This window comes from Schistocerca gregaria, chromosome 6 (assembly GCF_023897955.1).
Source record: "Schistocerca gregaria isolate iqSchGreg1 chromosome 6, iqSchGreg1.2, whole genome shotgun sequence".
Lineage (NCBI taxonomy): Eukaryota > Metazoa > Arthropoda > Insecta > Orthoptera > Acrididae > Schistocerca > Schistocerca gregaria.
Window position 1 is genome coordinate 81,045,953 of NC_064925.1, and position 17,966 is coordinate 81,063,918.

The following is a 17,966-nucleotide window of genomic DNA, read 5'->3' on the forward strand; positions in this document are numbered from 1 at the left end:
ATTCTTATGATGAATGGAGGCATAATAGTCTTACCAACTGTTAATGTTTTTTTGAAGATAGACTACTGTTGTGGTGTTTCTGTAGTAAGTTGAATATAATTTGTATTAGTACATTGAATATTTTAATTGCATTTTCCATTAGTTTATGGAACACAACAGCAATCATCAATGATAAATTAATCAGCAACAGTATATTGTTTCACAATATCTAAAACAATTTGACAATGCTAAAGTAGCTTACAAATTCTACAGCTGTAGAAGCCTACTGGTTCTAGCAATCAGTATAGTTTGAAGAGCATTTCCACCTAGAGATAAATTGCCTTGACAGTTGACTGATCAAGAGCAGGAAAGGTATATAATTTTATGAGTATACAATCAGAGGGACAAGTGCCTGAGAGATGACTTTCCTATAAATACAAGTACCTGAGAGATGACTTCCCTATCAATCTCCTGGATAATTTTGTTTCTTAAATCAACAGAGTGCATTATCATTCAGTAGCACACATGACGTAGTTGTGTCGGTCAATTTTCTTACACTGCAACTGAAAGGTGTCTCAATTGTTGGCAACTAATTCCAGCTGTGATGGACACACCTTGGGGAGAATTTGTAATGGAAAACACATGTTTGGAGCTATCAGATGGAAACTATTGTGTTCACATGACTCTTTGCTGGAGTTTACTTCTCTTGGTAGGGATCCAGCCTTCCATTTTTTCTTAGGAAGTTAATGATAAAGGCATCATAACTTGTCTCCATCAACAGTATTGCAAAGGAATACTCAATGAGTGACCTGATGATGTTCAAGCAATTAGAGGATGCAGTACCCATACATCAGACTTCTGAACATTTCCTGTTGAATGCAACTGTCGCATGATGGTCAAATGGTAATCCGTCACTTATATCAGTAGTTGAGACTTCCTAAATGTGGAAAACCATTCATATGAGAACGATCTTTGCTGAAACAAGAATATCTTTTCCTGGTGTATTTTTCCCAAATACACTCACTCCAAACATAGTTCAAATCCTTCGAGGTGTCTCTTCTGCATTCACCCCTGTATTATACCAAAAGTAAATATTGTGTTGCAGATGTTACACCTTTTTCAACTTTCAACCCAATTCTACACTGAATAACCATAGTTCATGATTATCAAGTATGCAAAATACAATGCCCAACTGCAAGATGAAAATTAGAACTTCAAATTCGAAAATGACAATTGATACAGACACTGACAGCATTGCGCCACTTTGACCTGGGCGGCACCCGATTTCATGCAGTCAGTGGCATCTGGTCAGTGATTGGTAGCCACTGCAGTGTGAGGAATTGTTCAGTGTAAGCTGATCTGATCATGATGCAGCCACAAGCTGTCCTGAAGAATTGTTTCTGGAAGTATTGAAAGAAACTTCCACATGGGAAAAATATATTAAAAACAAAGATTCCCGCTTACAAAGCGGGAAAGCGCTGGTAGATAGGCACAATAAATAAAACACACACACAGAATTTCTAGCTTTTGCAACCAATGGTTGCTTCTTCCCTCTTTCCTGAAGAAGCAACCGTCGGTTGCGAAAGCTAGAAATTCTGTGTGTATGTTTTATATATATATATATATATATATATATGATTCCAAGACTTACCAAGCGGGAAAGCGCCGGCAGACAGGCACATGAACAAAACACACAAACACACACACAGAATTACGAGCTTTCACAACTGGCAGTTGCTTCGTCAGGAAAGAGGGAAGGAGAGGGAAAAATGAAAGGATGTGGGTTTTAAGGGAGAGGGTAAGGAGTCATTCCAATCCCAGGAGCGGAAAGACTTCCCTTAGGGGAAAAAAAGGACAGGTGTACACTCGCGCACACACACACACACACACACACACATATCCATCCGCACATACACAGACACAAGCAGACATATTTAAATATATATATATATATGATGATGTAAATAAAATAGAAAGAAACTTCCATATGGGTAAAATATATTAAAAACAAAGATTCCAAGACTCACCAAGCAGGAAAGCACCGGTAGATAGGCACAATGAATAAAACACACACACAGAATTTCGAGCTTTCGCAACCGGCGAATGCTACTCAGATTGTTTCCTAAATCGTTTATGTAGCTCAGGAACAGCAGAGGGCCCATAATACTTTTTTTTGGAATGCCAAATATTACTCCCGTTTTACTTGATGACTTTCCATTAGTTACTACAAACTGTGACCCTTCTGACAGGAAATCACAAATCCAGTTGCATAACTGAGATGACAGTCTTTAGGCATGCAATTTGGTTAGAAGTCACTTGTAAGGTACAGTGACAAAAGCTTTCTGGAAATCTAAAATTAAGGGATTAATTTTACATGCCCTGCCAGTAGCTCTCATTACTTGTGAGAATAAAGAGCTAGTCTCCAGTTTCTCCTATAATTCACTGGCATCTAGGTCCATTATGTCAGTACAAGTCACAATACTTTTCCTGAAATTTTCTGTGTCATGATTGTGTACTCATCAAGTTATTTCACTTTCTTCACCAGTGTTGCTTGATGTGTAGCAGCAATTTCCTCATTCAATGTGCCACTTCAGGTGAATACAAGAAGGTGACAATTTCTGCTATGTATTTTCCTCTCTCTTTATAATTAAAAATGTCTTCTGACAGCTGACTTTTGTTCTCTTAACATTGTCTACTTGCATCTTAGACTGTACTGATATGTGTCCAAGACAGCTGAACTATCAACTTCTATGAATGAGTTGGGTGTTAAAAGCACTTAACCCCCACCCGTTTATTCTACCAGTTAGGATTGTTTTTATTTGATGTAGTAGACCTCATGGACATCTGACAAGCAACTGGGCAATCCACCCACTTGCCCCTTCCAGAGCTTTTGGTTGCAGCGGAATGTTGGCACTCGCCAGTTCCCAGTTCAGGATTCCCAGGTTCGCCAAACCTGTATCTAGACAACAAAGACTAAGCTCCTTAAGATGTTTGCCATTTGGCATGTCCCAGGAGACAAATGCAGATTTTTGAATTCCATGTACACAGCAAGCATTAACCTCCTTATTAATGATGAAAGCTGTACCACCTATCCAGATTTTTTTGTAGGACTTCTCAATTTACATTATAAAAGAGCACAATATTGTTAATGGCGTGTATATACCCTGTGAATCATGGTACAACCATCTTTTGAACACAATCAGCCACAGGTTATGATAAATCAAATGTCATGCTCTGTAGCATTAACAACATACATTTCTTCCTGAATTTCATAATGCTATGATTCACAAACACTGAATACAAATACATGATCTTACCACCAACTTTATGGAGATAGATTATGCAATGACATATGCAGAAAATTACATGGGTATTTTTTGCTTGTGTGATATAGAATTCAGAGCTCTAGCAACAGTGGTGTTAAAAAATTAATAATTAATTTAATAAAAATATTTCAAATAACTTGCTACTTGGCACATTAAAAATATTTTCATTAATTTGTTTGTTTTTGGTTCATGCAATGTATGAAATTCAGTGTGAAGAAATCTAGAAAACTATAGATATGTGTTTGAGTTAAAGGCATATATACTTACAAAAGTATGTCAGTTAAGACACTACTGTAAGTAAATGCGTAGATGATTTTAGTGTGTGTGTGTGTGTGTGTGTGTGTGTGTGTGTAGGTAGGTAGGTAGGTAGGTAGGTGAAGAGGAAGAAACAATGACCCATTTAAATACATAAATGAGTTTAGACTTAGATAACCCTCCATAGAAAGAAGAAAGTGTTTTTTCTAAATCTACTGTTGCTATTTAGACTGAAATGTATGACTCGTCTTGTTTGCAGACTACTAATTTATTTGATAGTAATACATGTTCTAGCTCAGGTTTATTCATTTCTGTTCTGCCATTGTTTCTTCTGTCACAAATGAATTGTGAAGAATATGTTTCATTTAAAATGAGAAATATTTTCCTCGTGCAATTACAAAATGAGATATCGGAAGATAACCATTCCTTTTTGTTGTAGGCTGTTATGTAGTTGGAGCTACTGGATGCTGGTGCAAACTTCTCCTTGGCTGGGAGCTAATGCTGATGCTGGTGAGCCATCTTTATCACTGACTTTGAATCTGTTCTTGGCTGAACTGCCGTCCTGCTGCTATCCCGCGCTGAAGCTGCTGTTACCAAACTCTGTGGTTGTTTGTAGGCACAGCCTCCTCACCATGACTGTTCTGCTGACCCTAGCACCAGCTGCAAGTGCTGCAACTTCTCTTGTCAACTGGGTACTGTACAACAAAGGTAAAAATACAATAAAAATTAAGTATTTATAGCAAGTATACTTCATAAAAAAGAGAATGAGCTGACTGTGCATGAAAAGTTTTAAAACTGTGGTCTGGCAAGCACTATAAATTTGAACTATGCACTGACAAACTGTCAAAACCAGTATGGATGGTTCCTGTACAATACATATTACTAGAAACAAGTGTAACTTCAGGTGTGCCCCAGGGCAGTGTAATAGGTCCTCTGCTTTTTACGATTTACATAAAGAATCTGGTTGATGGTATTGACAGCAGCCTTAGACTGTTTGCCGATGTTGCTGAAGTCTACAGGAAAATAGTATCACACGAAACTTGTGAACAAATAAATGAGGATTTGCAGAAAATAAATGTTTGGTGTAATGGCAGGCAGTTACCTCTCAATATTAGTAAGTGTAACCTACAGTGTATAACAAGGCAAAAATCCCCATTACTGTATGAGTATCATACAATGTATGAGAACAAAATAAATGATCAGTCTTTGGAAGCAGTAATGTCCGTCAAGTATCTGTGTGTGACTATTCAAAATGATCTCAAATTGAATGATCAGATTACACAAGTAATGGGTAAGGCAAACTCTAGATTGTGGTTTATTGGTAGAATTCTGAAGCAATGCAGTCCTTCAACAAAGGAAATAACTTACAATACATTAGTTTGTCCGGTATTAGAGTATTGTTTGTCTGTATGAGACTCTTACCATTTGGGTCTGATTCAAGAGATTGAGAAGGTCCAAAGAAGAGCGGCAAGATTTGTGACTGGTACATTTAGCCATCGCAAGAGCATTACAAATCTCATAGAAAATTTGAAGTCGGACACACTTGCAGATAGACGGCGCGCTAAACAGAAGAGGCTGCTCACTAAATTCCGAAATCCGAACTTCACCGAGGATGTAGAGCATATATTATTACCACCAACCTTCAGACCGCGCAATGATCACCATTCAAAGATAAGGGAAATAAAAGCTTGTACTGAGGCATTCAGACAGTCGTTTTTCCCTAGCGCGATCCTCGAGTGGAACAGAGTGGGGGAAATATGACTTTGGCGCGAATTGTGCCCTCCACTACACACCGCTTGGTGCCTAGCAGAGTATATATGTAGATGTAGATGTAGATACTGAAGTTGTATCTGTGTAATACAAAGTGAGATTTAAAAAAAAGGAGTAAGGTATAAGGCCAAGTCACCTAAGTTTATAGTCAAGTAAAATAATTTACATTTAGATCATGAATGAGTATCAAATATGGAGACTTGCCCAGTGCTAAGCATCAGTATAACAGCTCTTAAAAAAGAAATACAAGACCACTCTCTGCTAACCAGTTCAGACTACTTCTTCAATAGTTAATGGAAAGCCTCGAAGGAGTGAAGTGACTCCGTAATTTAAGGTTATTTGTTCACCTCTGTCTTTGCAAAATTAGGTAAACATTAATTTCTACGCTTTATATTGTCACTAACAGATCACTAAATTTTGCAGCAAGTGATTTGATGATTATTGCTGTAAGATACTTCATGCAGAAAATGTCATACCACATGAAAAGTAACACAGTCTTCACAGAAAAATGAGGGCCATTTCCAGTTATGCACTTGATGTCATATTCTTTTAAACTGCTATAGAAGTTCCAATTTCTTTAAAACCGCTAGCGAGTTTCCAGAATCTATTCCCTGGAAATTTTTCCTTTTATGTAGTCTTGTGATCCAGTTAAATATCACGAAATACCTAATGTCAGTTTTGTATATCAGTAATGGAAATTCATGGATATGAAAATACATAAAATAAGGGAAAGGCAACCACTCCCATATAGCAGATTGATGTACGGCACACAGAAACATGCAACAGAAAACAGTTCACTAGATTTCGAGCATTGGCTCTTTTTATGGGAGAGAGTAAACAGATCCACACACACATATTCACACAGACACTCAAAAGTGCACTGCTGTGGCCACAGCATTGTGAATTTTGGTTTCTGTGTGCTTTTGTATACTTTCTAACAATATTGTGAAAAGGATAGAAGAATAGTTGCTACTCACCATATAGTGGAGATACTGTGTCGCAGACAGACAACAACAAAAAGACTGTCACAGAATAAGCTTTTGGCCAACAAGGAATTTGTCAAAAATAGACGACACACACACACACACACACACACACACACACACACACACACACACACACACACACACATGAATGCAGTCTCGGGCAGTTGAAGCCAGCTCTTTTACTAGAAAAGGAGCTGGAGCTTGAAAGGTCCTGAATATGATTCTGTTATGTGTTTCTATGTGCCATATATCAGTCTGCCATAGGTTAGTGGTTGTCTTTCTCCTATTTTGTATGTCAGTTCTTATATGCTTAGGAGGTGACCTGTTCACTGTAAATCAGCTTGTTTGCTGTCTATATTTTCTGTTCCTTTCATCCTGCATTCTACTGATGGGAAAAATATAAATAATGTCTGTGAGTATACATGTGGTGTTGTGGTCTTCAGTCCAAAGACTGGTCTGGTGCAGCTCTCCATGCTACAGTATCCTGTGCAAGCCTCTTCATCTCCAAGTAGCTACTGCAAACTACATCCTTCTGAATCTGTGACGTGCATTCATCTCTTGGTCTCCCTGTATGATTTTTACCCTCCAGTACTAAATTGGCGAACCCTTGATGCCTCAGAACATGTTCTACCAACCGATCCCTTCTTCTAGTCAAATTGTGCCACAAATTCCTCTTCTCTCCAATTCCATACAGTACCTCCTCATTAGTTACATAATCTACCCACTTAATGTTCAGCTTTCTTCTGTAGCACCACATTTCAAAAGCTTCTATTCTGTTCTTGTTTGAACTGCTAATCATCCATGTTTCACATCCATACATGACAACACTCCATACAGATCTTTTCAGAAAGGGCTTCCAGACACTTAAATCTACACTCCATGTTAACAAATTTCTCTTCTCACAAAACACTTTTCTTGCTGTTGCCATTTTATATCCTCCCTACCTCAACCACCATCAGTTATTTTGCTTCTGAAACAGCAAAACTCGTCTACTACTTTAAGTGTCTGGTTTCCTAATATAATTACCTCAGCATCTCCTGATTTATTTTGATTACATTCCATTATTCTCGTTTTGCTTTTGTTGATGTTCATCTTATATCCTCCTTTCAAGGCACTGTTGTTCCCAGTCCTTTGCTGTCTCTGACAGAATTACAATGCCATCGGCAAACCTCAAGGTTTTTATTGCTTCCCCATTAGTTTTAATTCCTACTCCAAATATTTCTTTGGTTTCCTTTACTGCTTGGTGAGTAACATCTGGGATAGCCTACCACCTTGTCTCACTCCCTTCTCAACCATTGCTTCCCATTTTTGCCCCTCGACTCTTGTAACTACCATCTGGTCTCTGCACAAACTGTATATAGCATTTTGCTCCCTGTATTTTACCCCTGCCACTTTCAGAATTTAGAAGGGAATATTCCAGCCAACAATGTCAAAGGCTTTCTCTGAGTCTACAAATGATATAAACATAAGTTTGCTTTTTCTTACCTAACTTTTAAGATAAGTTGTGGAGTCAGTGTTGCTAAAAGTATTCCCACATTTATATGGAATCCGAACTGATATTCCCCGAGGTCAGCTTCTATCTGTAGAGAATTCATGTTAGTATTTTGCAACCATGGCTTATCAAAGTGATAGTCTGGTAATTTTCACACCTGTCAGCACCTGCTTTCTTTGGAATTGGAATTATTATATTCTTCTTGAAGTCTGAGGGTATTTCATCTGTCTCATATATCTTGCTCACCAAATGGAAGAGTTTAGTCATGGCTGGCTCTCCTTAGGCTATCATTAGTTCTAATGGAATGTTGTCTACTCCTGGGGCCTTGTTTCTAATTAGGTCATTCAGTGTTCTGTCAAATGCTTCATGCACTATCATATTCCTCACATCATCTTCATCTACGTTCTCTTCATTTTCCATAATACTGTCCTCAAGTACATCGCCATTGTATAGACCCTCTGTATACTCCTTCCACCTTTTGGCTTTCCCTTGTTTGCTAAGCATTGATTTACCATCTGACTCTTGATACTCATACAGCTGGTTCTCTTTTCTACAAAGGTCTCTTTAATTTTTCTGTAGGCGGCGTCTTATGTTATCCCTAGTGATATATGCTTCCACATCCTTACATTTGTCCTCTAACCATTCCTGCTTAACCATTTTGCACTTCCTGTTAATCTCATTTTTGAGACGTTTGTATTTCTTTTCACCTGCTTCATTTACTGCATTTTTATACTTTCTCCTTTCATCAATTAAATTCAATATCTCTTGTGTTACCCAAGGATTTCAACTAGCCCTCGCCTTTTTATCTACTTGATCCTCTGCTGCCTTCACTATTTCATCTCTCAAAGCTATTCGTTCTTCTTTCACTGTATTACTTTCCCCTGTTCTTGTCAATTGTTACCTAATGCTCCCTCTGATCCTCTCTACAACCTCTAGTTCTTTCAGTTTATCCAGCTCCCATCTCCATAAATTTCTCCTTCAATTCCTACCTTTCTGCAGTTTCCTCAGTTTTAACCTACAGTTCATAACCAATAAATTGTGGTTTGCGACCACATCTGCCCCTGGAAATGTCTTGCAGTTTAAAACCTTGTTCCTAAATCTTTGTCTTACTGTTATATAATCAAACTGAAACCTTCCTGTGTTTCCAGATCATTTCCATGTATACAACCTTCTTCCATAATTCTTAAGTCAAGAGTTAGCAATGATTAAGTTATGCTCTGCGCAAAATTGTACCAGGCAGCTTCCTCTTTCATCCCTTACCTCCAATCCATATTCATCTGCCACTATTCCTTCTCTTCCATTTGCTATTATTGAATTCCAGTCCCTCATGACTGTTAAATTTTCTTCTCCCTTAATTATTTGAGTAATAATTTTATCACATTATTTTTTTTTTTTTTACACTAAATAGTATTTTTTATTGGGAAGAGCTTTCAAACATATTTTTGACCCAACATGAGTGGAACATTATTAAACAGTAACAATGTAATAGTGCTGCAAATTACTGTCTCATTATCAGCAGAGTAAAGGAACTGATCCCTCTAATGTCCACCAAATGCACCAGGCATGTAACTCTGGTTCAGTCCATATTTTTATTACTGTACTTGTCCATTAAGTGCTCTAAATGTTGTCTCTAGACACTGATATATGTAATAAGGTGATTCTGGACAGGCAATGCTGGATGTAGAATTTCGTATGGACCTATTGTAGCACAGCCTGATCTTGTGCAGCATTTCTTAAATATTCAACCAATTTAAAGTACTTCCATTTAAGGAAGACCCATGGATCAGAAATTGCTATATGACATTTAACTACAATGACAACTTTTGAATATAATACACATGAGAATATTACCTCTCATTGTTAGATGAGAACAAGTGAGCTGCTGCATCTGACTTCAAGTGTCTACCAGTTCAGGTGTCTCAGCATTTCCGTAACATCCTCTTGTAAGCCAAATAAAAGAGCCCTTTACTGTAAATATTCAATATCGCTTGGTTAAGCTATCTGGTGTGGATCTGACATATATGTCCAAAATTGTAGGATGGGTTCCACCATTTTTATCTCCTTTGTACACTGGTTACTAACAAAGCACAAAAACACAGAAAAACATACAGGGAATCCCTGTTCACTCTAAAAACATAATATTATGCTGAACCGATAAGTGAATCCAGTAACGTTCATAAAACAGCTTGAAGTATAGTAAACAAAGAATGTAATAATGAAGATAATCCAAGTTGTAGTAATATAGCACTAGAAGAAAATGGGATGTTGGTGAGTGAACCAAAGACAGTATATGAGGCCTTCATAAAACATTTTCATAAGGTATGCAAAGAAGAAATTGAACCGACATTACAAATAGACTCAGTGAAAATGAATATTCATTTTTCCTAAGGAGTGTAACCGAATATAAGGTAATTAAAATTAATCCAAAACTCACAATAAAAGCATCTAGTGGCTGGAATGACATGATATCATGTACATTATTTGAGAGATGCAAAAAAATTTTATAGAACCAATAAAACATCTAATAAACAGTTCAGCTCACTTTACTGAGATACAAGCAGTATACAAAAAGGGAGCAACGACAGAGTTAAATAATTACAGGTCAATTTTATTGACTTCAGTCCATAGCAAACTGTTTGAAAGAGTAATTCTAGACCAAATGGATTCTTTCTTCTATAAATACAAGCTATTAAACAATTTGCAGTGTGGGTCTCAAAAAAGGCAACCCATAATAACAGCAGTAGCAAACTTTTTCCATTAACTGCTAAACAGACTGGATAAAAGAAACAAAGTCATTGGGGTTTGTCTAGATTTGTTTAAGGCCTTTCATTCTGTGAATCATGCAATACTATTATCCAAATTAGAAACTTATGGTATCAGAAAAGATGCATAAAGCTTCTTAAGTAAATATCTCTGTATCTCCGAGATAGAAGATTGTACTAAACTGTGTTGTATGAATGAAAGTGAAATCCTAACAGCACTCTCTGCATACAAAGATGTCCACTATGGAGTTCCCCAGGGCAGCACTCTAGGACAATTTTTATTTCTTCTACTTATTAATGTCATAACACAACCACAAAACACAAACCTAGACAAATGTTCTGATAATATGTCATTTATTAGCAGGGGATGTACTGAATGGCTAGCCCCACAAAGCAATAAATAGAACTCTGAACTAATCATAGAACAGCTAACAATGAATAAATGTACACTGAATAACGACAAGACTGTAATAATGAAGTTCTTGTTAATTTATAACCAATGCCAAACAATGGAAAATACAAGGTAGAATAATGAAAATAGTATGAAAAGGATGGATTTCTACTCATCATATAGCGGAGATGCTGAGTTACTGGCAGGCACAACAGAAAGACTTCAGACAAGTAAGGTTTCAGCCAGAAAGGCCTTCATCAGAATTAGACAACATGTGCACACATATTCGTGCAAAAACACAGGTCACAAACACATGACCACAGTCTCTGGCTGCCGAACCTGGACTGGGAGCAGCAGTGCATTATGGGAGAAGCAGTCTGGTTGGTGGGGGCAAGGAGGAGGCCTGCAGCAGGAAGGCGGAGGATAGTAAGGCGACCCTTCTCGACCCTTCTCCCCCCCCCCCCCCCCCCTCTCTCTCTCTCTCTCTCTCTCTCTCTCTCTCTCTCTCTCTCTCTCTCTCTCTCTCTCTCTCTCTCTCTGTGTGTGTGTGTGTGTGTGTGTGTGTGTGTGTGTGTGTGTGTGTGTGTGTGTGTGTGTGTGTGAGAGAGAGAGAGAGACAGAGAGAGAGAGAGAGAGATTTAATTCCGATGACGGCCTTCTTGACTAAAAGCTTTTTCTTGTGCCTGACTGCGACTCAAGATATCACTAATCCAAAAGATTGCAAGAAGACACAATAGGATATCGTCATGGGAGATTTCAGTGCAAAAATAGGACAAAAGATTGAGACCCATGGAATATTGATAAATTTGGGTTAGACTGCAGAAATGAAAGAGGTAAACAAATGCTATAATATTTTAGAGCTGAAAATCTCTAGCATTAATACATTTTTTAAGAAGCCCATCCAAAATATATGAACATGGAAGAGCCCTGATAGAAAAATCAGAAATGAAATAGACTTCATTCACACCAACAACAAAGAAGTGCAAAAATGTGTCTGTACTCAATAGTTTGATATTGGAAGTGATTGTAGGCTAGTTTGAGTGACCTTCTCATTTGACCTCAAACTTGAGTGATGCTTTTCTAAGAGCAAATGACTTAGGGAAGCAGAGAGCATTGTTCCAGCAAACTTTATCTGAAAACTTGGTCCAACAGGAGATCTGAAGTCCTTAGAAGTAAATGAGCATGCAGAGAAAATTACTAGTATTCAAATTGCAGCAAATGAGTTTTCCCTCCAGAAATCTAACAAAAAGAGCTGACTTTAAGTTAGTACCATCCAGTTCATGGAAGAAAGGAAGAAAATCGGCAGGAATTCATCAGAGTATACAGCACTTAAGAAAACTAACTGGAAAGAAATAAAAAAGATCTTAGGAAATTTAACAATAACCTGAATCTGCAGATGACTGAAAACAACTGAAACATGAAAATTTTAAAGACTGGTAAGTGTGTTGGAAGACCTAAAATTATGAAACTCAGAACAAGAGATGGGGTATAATCATAGATAAACATAATATTACTGAAATTGTTAGACTTCTGCTAAGAGCTGTATAGTACAACCATTGACAGACCGTACAAGAAAGAACAAGTAATGCTGAATGATACACAGGAAGAAGCACAACTTAAGTAAAAAATGCACTTGAACAACTAAAATACAAAAAAATACCTGAGGCAGATATGCTAACAAATGAAATGCTGAAAGTAGGTGGGTGGTTGCAGCTGTGAGGATAATATTCAACAGATGCATCAACTCTGGAAGAATACCAGAAAAATGGAAAAAAATGCTGAAGTACTACTCTTCAAAAAGGGTGGTAAGGAAAACTGCGAGAACTATTGTTGTGTTAGTTTATCATATTTTTACAAACTCCTCTAATGAACTGCTCCACAGGTGAACTGGATTTGTATCAACGTGTTGAGCAAGCATGATTTCGGATAGCTTTTTCTATTATGCATCACATCCAGACTATTTCCCTTCTTCTTGATGAAACAACTGTGTAGAACATCAGAATTTGTCTGGCTTTTATAGATGACTGAAATGCTTTTGACTCCATGGAGATTTCAGATATCATTAAAGCCCTTGAAAATGCCAAGATAAATTCAAAACGTGGAAAATTCATGATGTAATGTAACAATATTATGAAAAGAATAGTTGGTACTCACCATATACTGGAGATACTGAGTCACAGATAGGCACAACAAAAGACTGTCACAAAATAAGCTTTTTGCCAACAAAGCATTTGTCTAAAATAGACAACATATATATATGACTGTGGTCGTGTGTGTGTGTGTGTGTGTGTGTGTGTGTGTGTGTGTGTGTGTGTGTGTGTGTGTGTGTGTGTATGTGTCTGTTGGCTTAAAGCAAATTTAATGACGGTCTTTTTGTTGCGCCGATCTGCAACTCAGCGTCTCCACTATATAGTGAGGAGCAACTATCCTTCTCATAACATTCAAGGTATAAATAAAGATCCTGAAATACATATATGGACAGGAGACAATAATAGTGGATGAACACCTTTTCACCAATTAGATCCCAATTGGCAAAGGAATTCGCCAAAGTGACACCATCTCTGTGAACCTGTTCACCCTTGCAATGGAAGATGTGTGCAAACCACTCAACCAGAATAACAGAGAATTATAGACACTTTTCCAACATTGTTATGCTCATAAATAAAGAATTGGAAGAACTACAGAGTATGAACTAATAACTAAAACTTGACTCTGCAAAGACTGGCTTAGAAAAGAACATCAATAAAACAAAAACAATAAGTCCAGACATTCAACCCTTTACACTGAGAAATCAGTTTATAGAAGCTGCTGATGAATACATCTACCTCAGCCACAACATTAAACTACGGAGAAACAATTAAAATGCAAGAATTCTTTACAGAGTAAGACTGAACTGGGCAGTCTTCCAGAAGCTAAGATTTATCCTGACCAACAAAGATGTCCTGAATAACCTGAAAGCTAAGGTATATAAAACATGTGCACACTACCAGCTACAATTTACAGCCTGGAATCTATGACCCTCATAATAAGCCATGGAGTGACATATGCTAGGAGTTGCTCTCAGGGAGAGGATTCAATCTGAGGACATTAAAAGGAGAACAAAGGTAATAAATGTTCTTGTGTGAATTAAAAGCCTGAAATGGCAATCCGTTTGACATATAGCTCAACAAAATCACAGCAGACAGACCCCTAAATTCCACACTGGAGACCATGGGACAATGAGAGATACATTGGAAGATCCCAAATGAGGTGGCTTGATCAATGAATCTGGTGGCTGGAACACGATGGTACAAGGTGACTCAAAAATTGAAGACAATGGAAACATATGGAAGAAGCCTATGTCCAGCAGTGGATTGAAATACATGAAAGAAGAAAAAGAAGAAGAAGAAGAAGCACTTACTAATACATCTCTCAACTATAATAAATCCTCCTATCCTTATACAAATGGTATTTGCAATATGGGATTGACATTTGTGGCAGGGCAGCCACAGCCTGCATGTATATCTGACTCTACATCATAGTCAGCATGCTGTGTGATGGAGAGTACTTTTGGTACTTCTTTTAAGTGGTCATTCCATTTAAGGTATCTCTGTATAGTTACGGTACTTCTAGATGTTTAATGGTAGAACTGTTTCAAAAAGGTTCTGATAAATTGTGTAGTTGCACAGTTGTGGCTTTCTTTTCCTATTTAAGCAGAATGTGTTATATTCATTTACGTTGAAGGTCAGTGGGCAGTGCCTGCATCATTCAGCAATCCTCCAGAGGCCATGCTGCAAATCAGTATTGTCTTCAGGCATTGAATCTTTGTTATAGGTAACCACATCATCTGTGAACAGTCTTAAACAGCATCTGACACTTTCTACTAGGTCATTTATATAGATTGTAAACAACATTTTCTTCGTGTACTCCAGAAATTACCTTTATATCTGTCAATTTTGTTCCATGAAGAGTGGCGTATTGAGCTCTATCTGCATGGTGTTCTTGAATCCAGTTGCAAAAGTGCTCTAATTCTTGGTAAGCTCATAATTTTTTTCAGTAAACAGCAGTGTGAGACAATCTCAAATGCCTTCATGAAGTCAAGAAACGTGCCATGGTCTACAGAGCTACAGATCTCATGGAGCAACAGAGCAAACTGGATTTCACAAGATCTCTGTTTGTAGAATTCATGTTTATTTTGATAGAGAGGATTTTTGTTCTTATAATTCTTGAGCATAAAAAATGTTCCATAATTCTGACGCCAGTGGTAATACGTCTATAATTGTGTGCATCTGACCTATGGCCCTTCTTGAAAATGGGAATGACCCACACTTTTTTACAGTTGCTAGATACCCTTCATTGCTTAAGCGATTTATAATAAACTGCTGCTAGAGGAGAGCAAGATCTTTCACACAACATTAGCAGAATCTTATATGTATCAAATCTGGTCCTAATGCTTTCCACTACTAAACAATTGTAATTGCTTTTCTATTATGCAATTTGCTATCTCAGTATCTGCCACTTTGATGTGCATATGATAATCATTTTCAGAGGTTTCAATGACATTAGCCACATCTGAGCACTGAAATGAATTGATGGTAATAGGCAAAAATTTGTGCTGGGCCAGAACTTGATCCTGAATTTCCTGTTTAATGCTAGCAATCACCTTAATTGGAGTGTATAACAGGCTGGTATTTGGGTCAGGAAGGAAGCATAATGGGAAGGTCAAGGCAGGTAAGATGACCACTCACATTAAACAGAAAATCTGGCTTCAAGTCATGGTCTGGCACAAATTCTCCCTTGCTACCATTCATTCATTTCAATGCCCAAATGCGGCTAATGTCACTGAAACCTTTGAAAATGTGTTTTTTATTATCTATAAGCTGGCTGCTGTGGGGGAAGAAGGTGGGGATTGTCGAAGCACGTAATATGCTCCAAGCTGATCACAAGCTTTCGTTCCCAGCGTCCTCCACATAAGTACGCAGCTGAAGTGTGTGATCTGGGGACAATACTACTCTACATTCTTTTGTAAAGGAACATTAAAAAAGTTTTCAGCTCTTGCTTTGTTATCTCAGTTCCAGTTCCAGTTCCAGTTTTAACTGTGAGTGTCTGTCACTGTCACTCATAGTCTTTACATATGACCAGAATTTCTTCAATGTTTGTGAAATTTCAGTAAGTCTTTTATTTGTTTTAGTTATCCTTTTTTTCTTTGGTAATCATTTCTGTAACAAATACCTTACTGCTACAGGTACCAGTTTCAACATACACATCCTCAAAGAGACCTGACAATTTTTTGCCATTAGATCTAACATAGTGCCATCTTATGTATACTTCCTGAGTTACTGTTCTATGCAGCTTTCAGGGAAAGGATTTAGTATTGTTTTGAAGGATATATTGTTACACCAACCCTTTACGAAATTCCAATTTCTCCCTGCAGGTTTGGGGGGTTAGAATATGCCCGACGTATTCCTGCCTGTCGTAAGAGGTGACTAAAAGGAGTCTCACACATTTCAGCCTTTATAGGATGGTCCCCTGTAGGGTTTGACCCCCATTTTTCAAAATTTTCCCAAAGAGCGAGCCAACTGGGGAAGGGCGCCTTACATGGTGCATCATGTCCATCATGTGCTGAGATCTATCACATCCTTCGTCGACGTGGATCTGCACTTCTGGTCATTCTCCAACTGTTGGGCGAGGCCACTCTCCTACATGCGTATTTTTCCATCAACTGTGCAGTATCATTTTCTATGCTGATGATGATAATGGACTGGTTTGCTTGGTTGTACCTGATATCCAGCATGGTAGCCCGTTCATTGTGGTGGGGCCGCCATGTACCCTGTTGGTTGTAGCCCCCTGCCCACACAGGGATCACTCTACTGATGCCTACTCCATTAATTCCCCACATATGCCAAGGAGCAGATGCCCATCACCCTGGGACATTGGGACTCCCGGCAATGGCCATCCTGCCAGGTGGCCTTTGCTGCAGCTGGGTGTTGCCCGTGGGGAGGGCCCCTGGTCGGAGTGGGTGTCATCAGGGTGGATGACACACGATGAAGCACAGCACATCATCACTGGCTGGTGGTAAAATACCAGCAGTCTCTAAGCATTCACGAGCTCAATTCAATGCACAGAAGTATGACCCAAAATCGTTCTCCTCCCTGGCCACACCGTGGGAGGAACATCAGGCTAAGGATGGCAGTGGCTCTTGTATGTTCGAGAGCTGATGGGGAATCTTTCTTGATGATGAAGCCTCAGTTTTATGTTGAGCATTTAGAGGACAAGATTGGGGAGGTGGAGGGCTTGTCCAAAATGAGATCTGGGTCAGTCTTGATCAAAACAGCATCCTCTGTCCAGTCATGGTTGTTACTCACTTGTGACAAGCTAGGGGATGTTTCTGTAACCATCATGCCCCATAAGAGCGTAAATACAGTCCAGAGCATTGTATTCCACAGGGACCTTATGTTGCCATCTGACAGTGAGCTTTTTTGATTTACGAAAAGCTTATGACATGACCTGGTCACATCATATTCTTGCCACACTATATGAGCGGGGTCTTTGATGCCTACTCCCTATTTTTATCCAAAAATGTCCTGTCACTTCACACTTTCTATGTCCAAGTTGATGCCTCCCATCATTCCCCCCATTTCCAGGAGAATGGGGTCCCACAGGGCTCTGTATTGAGTGTATCCCTATTTTTAGTGGCCATTAATGGCCTAGCAGCAGCTTTAGAACCTTCTCTATATGCAGATGACTTCTCCGTTTCGTACTGCTCCACCAATACTGGTGTTGCTGAGTGGCACCTACAGGGAGCCATCCACAGGGTGCAGTCATGGACTCTAGTCCTCAGTTTCCAGTTTTTGGCCACAAAGTCATGTGTTATACACTTGTCATCATTGAACCATTCATCCAGAACCAGAACTTTACCTTAATGATGATCCACTCACTGCAGTGGAGGCATATCGATTTTTAGGGCTGATTTTTGATGCTCTATTGACTTGGCTACCTCACCTTTGTCAGCTTAAGGGGAAGTGC

The 17,966-nt window shown here is 38.5% G+C and overlaps 1 protein-coding gene across 1 annotated transcript in view; it reads left to right on the forward strand.

Moving 5' to 3' along the window:
- LOC126278289 (solute carrier family 22 member 16-like) overlaps positions 1-17,966 on the forward strand; it is a 224,849-nt gene that overhangs the window by 188,999 nt on the left and 17,884 nt on the right. The window contains exon 8 of the mRNA XM_049978299.1: positions 4,000-4,268. Within this exon, the coding sequence (XP_049834256.1) occupies positions 4,000-4,268 (269 nt within the window). The remainder of the gene's footprint in view (positions 1-3,999; positions 4,269-17,966) is intronic.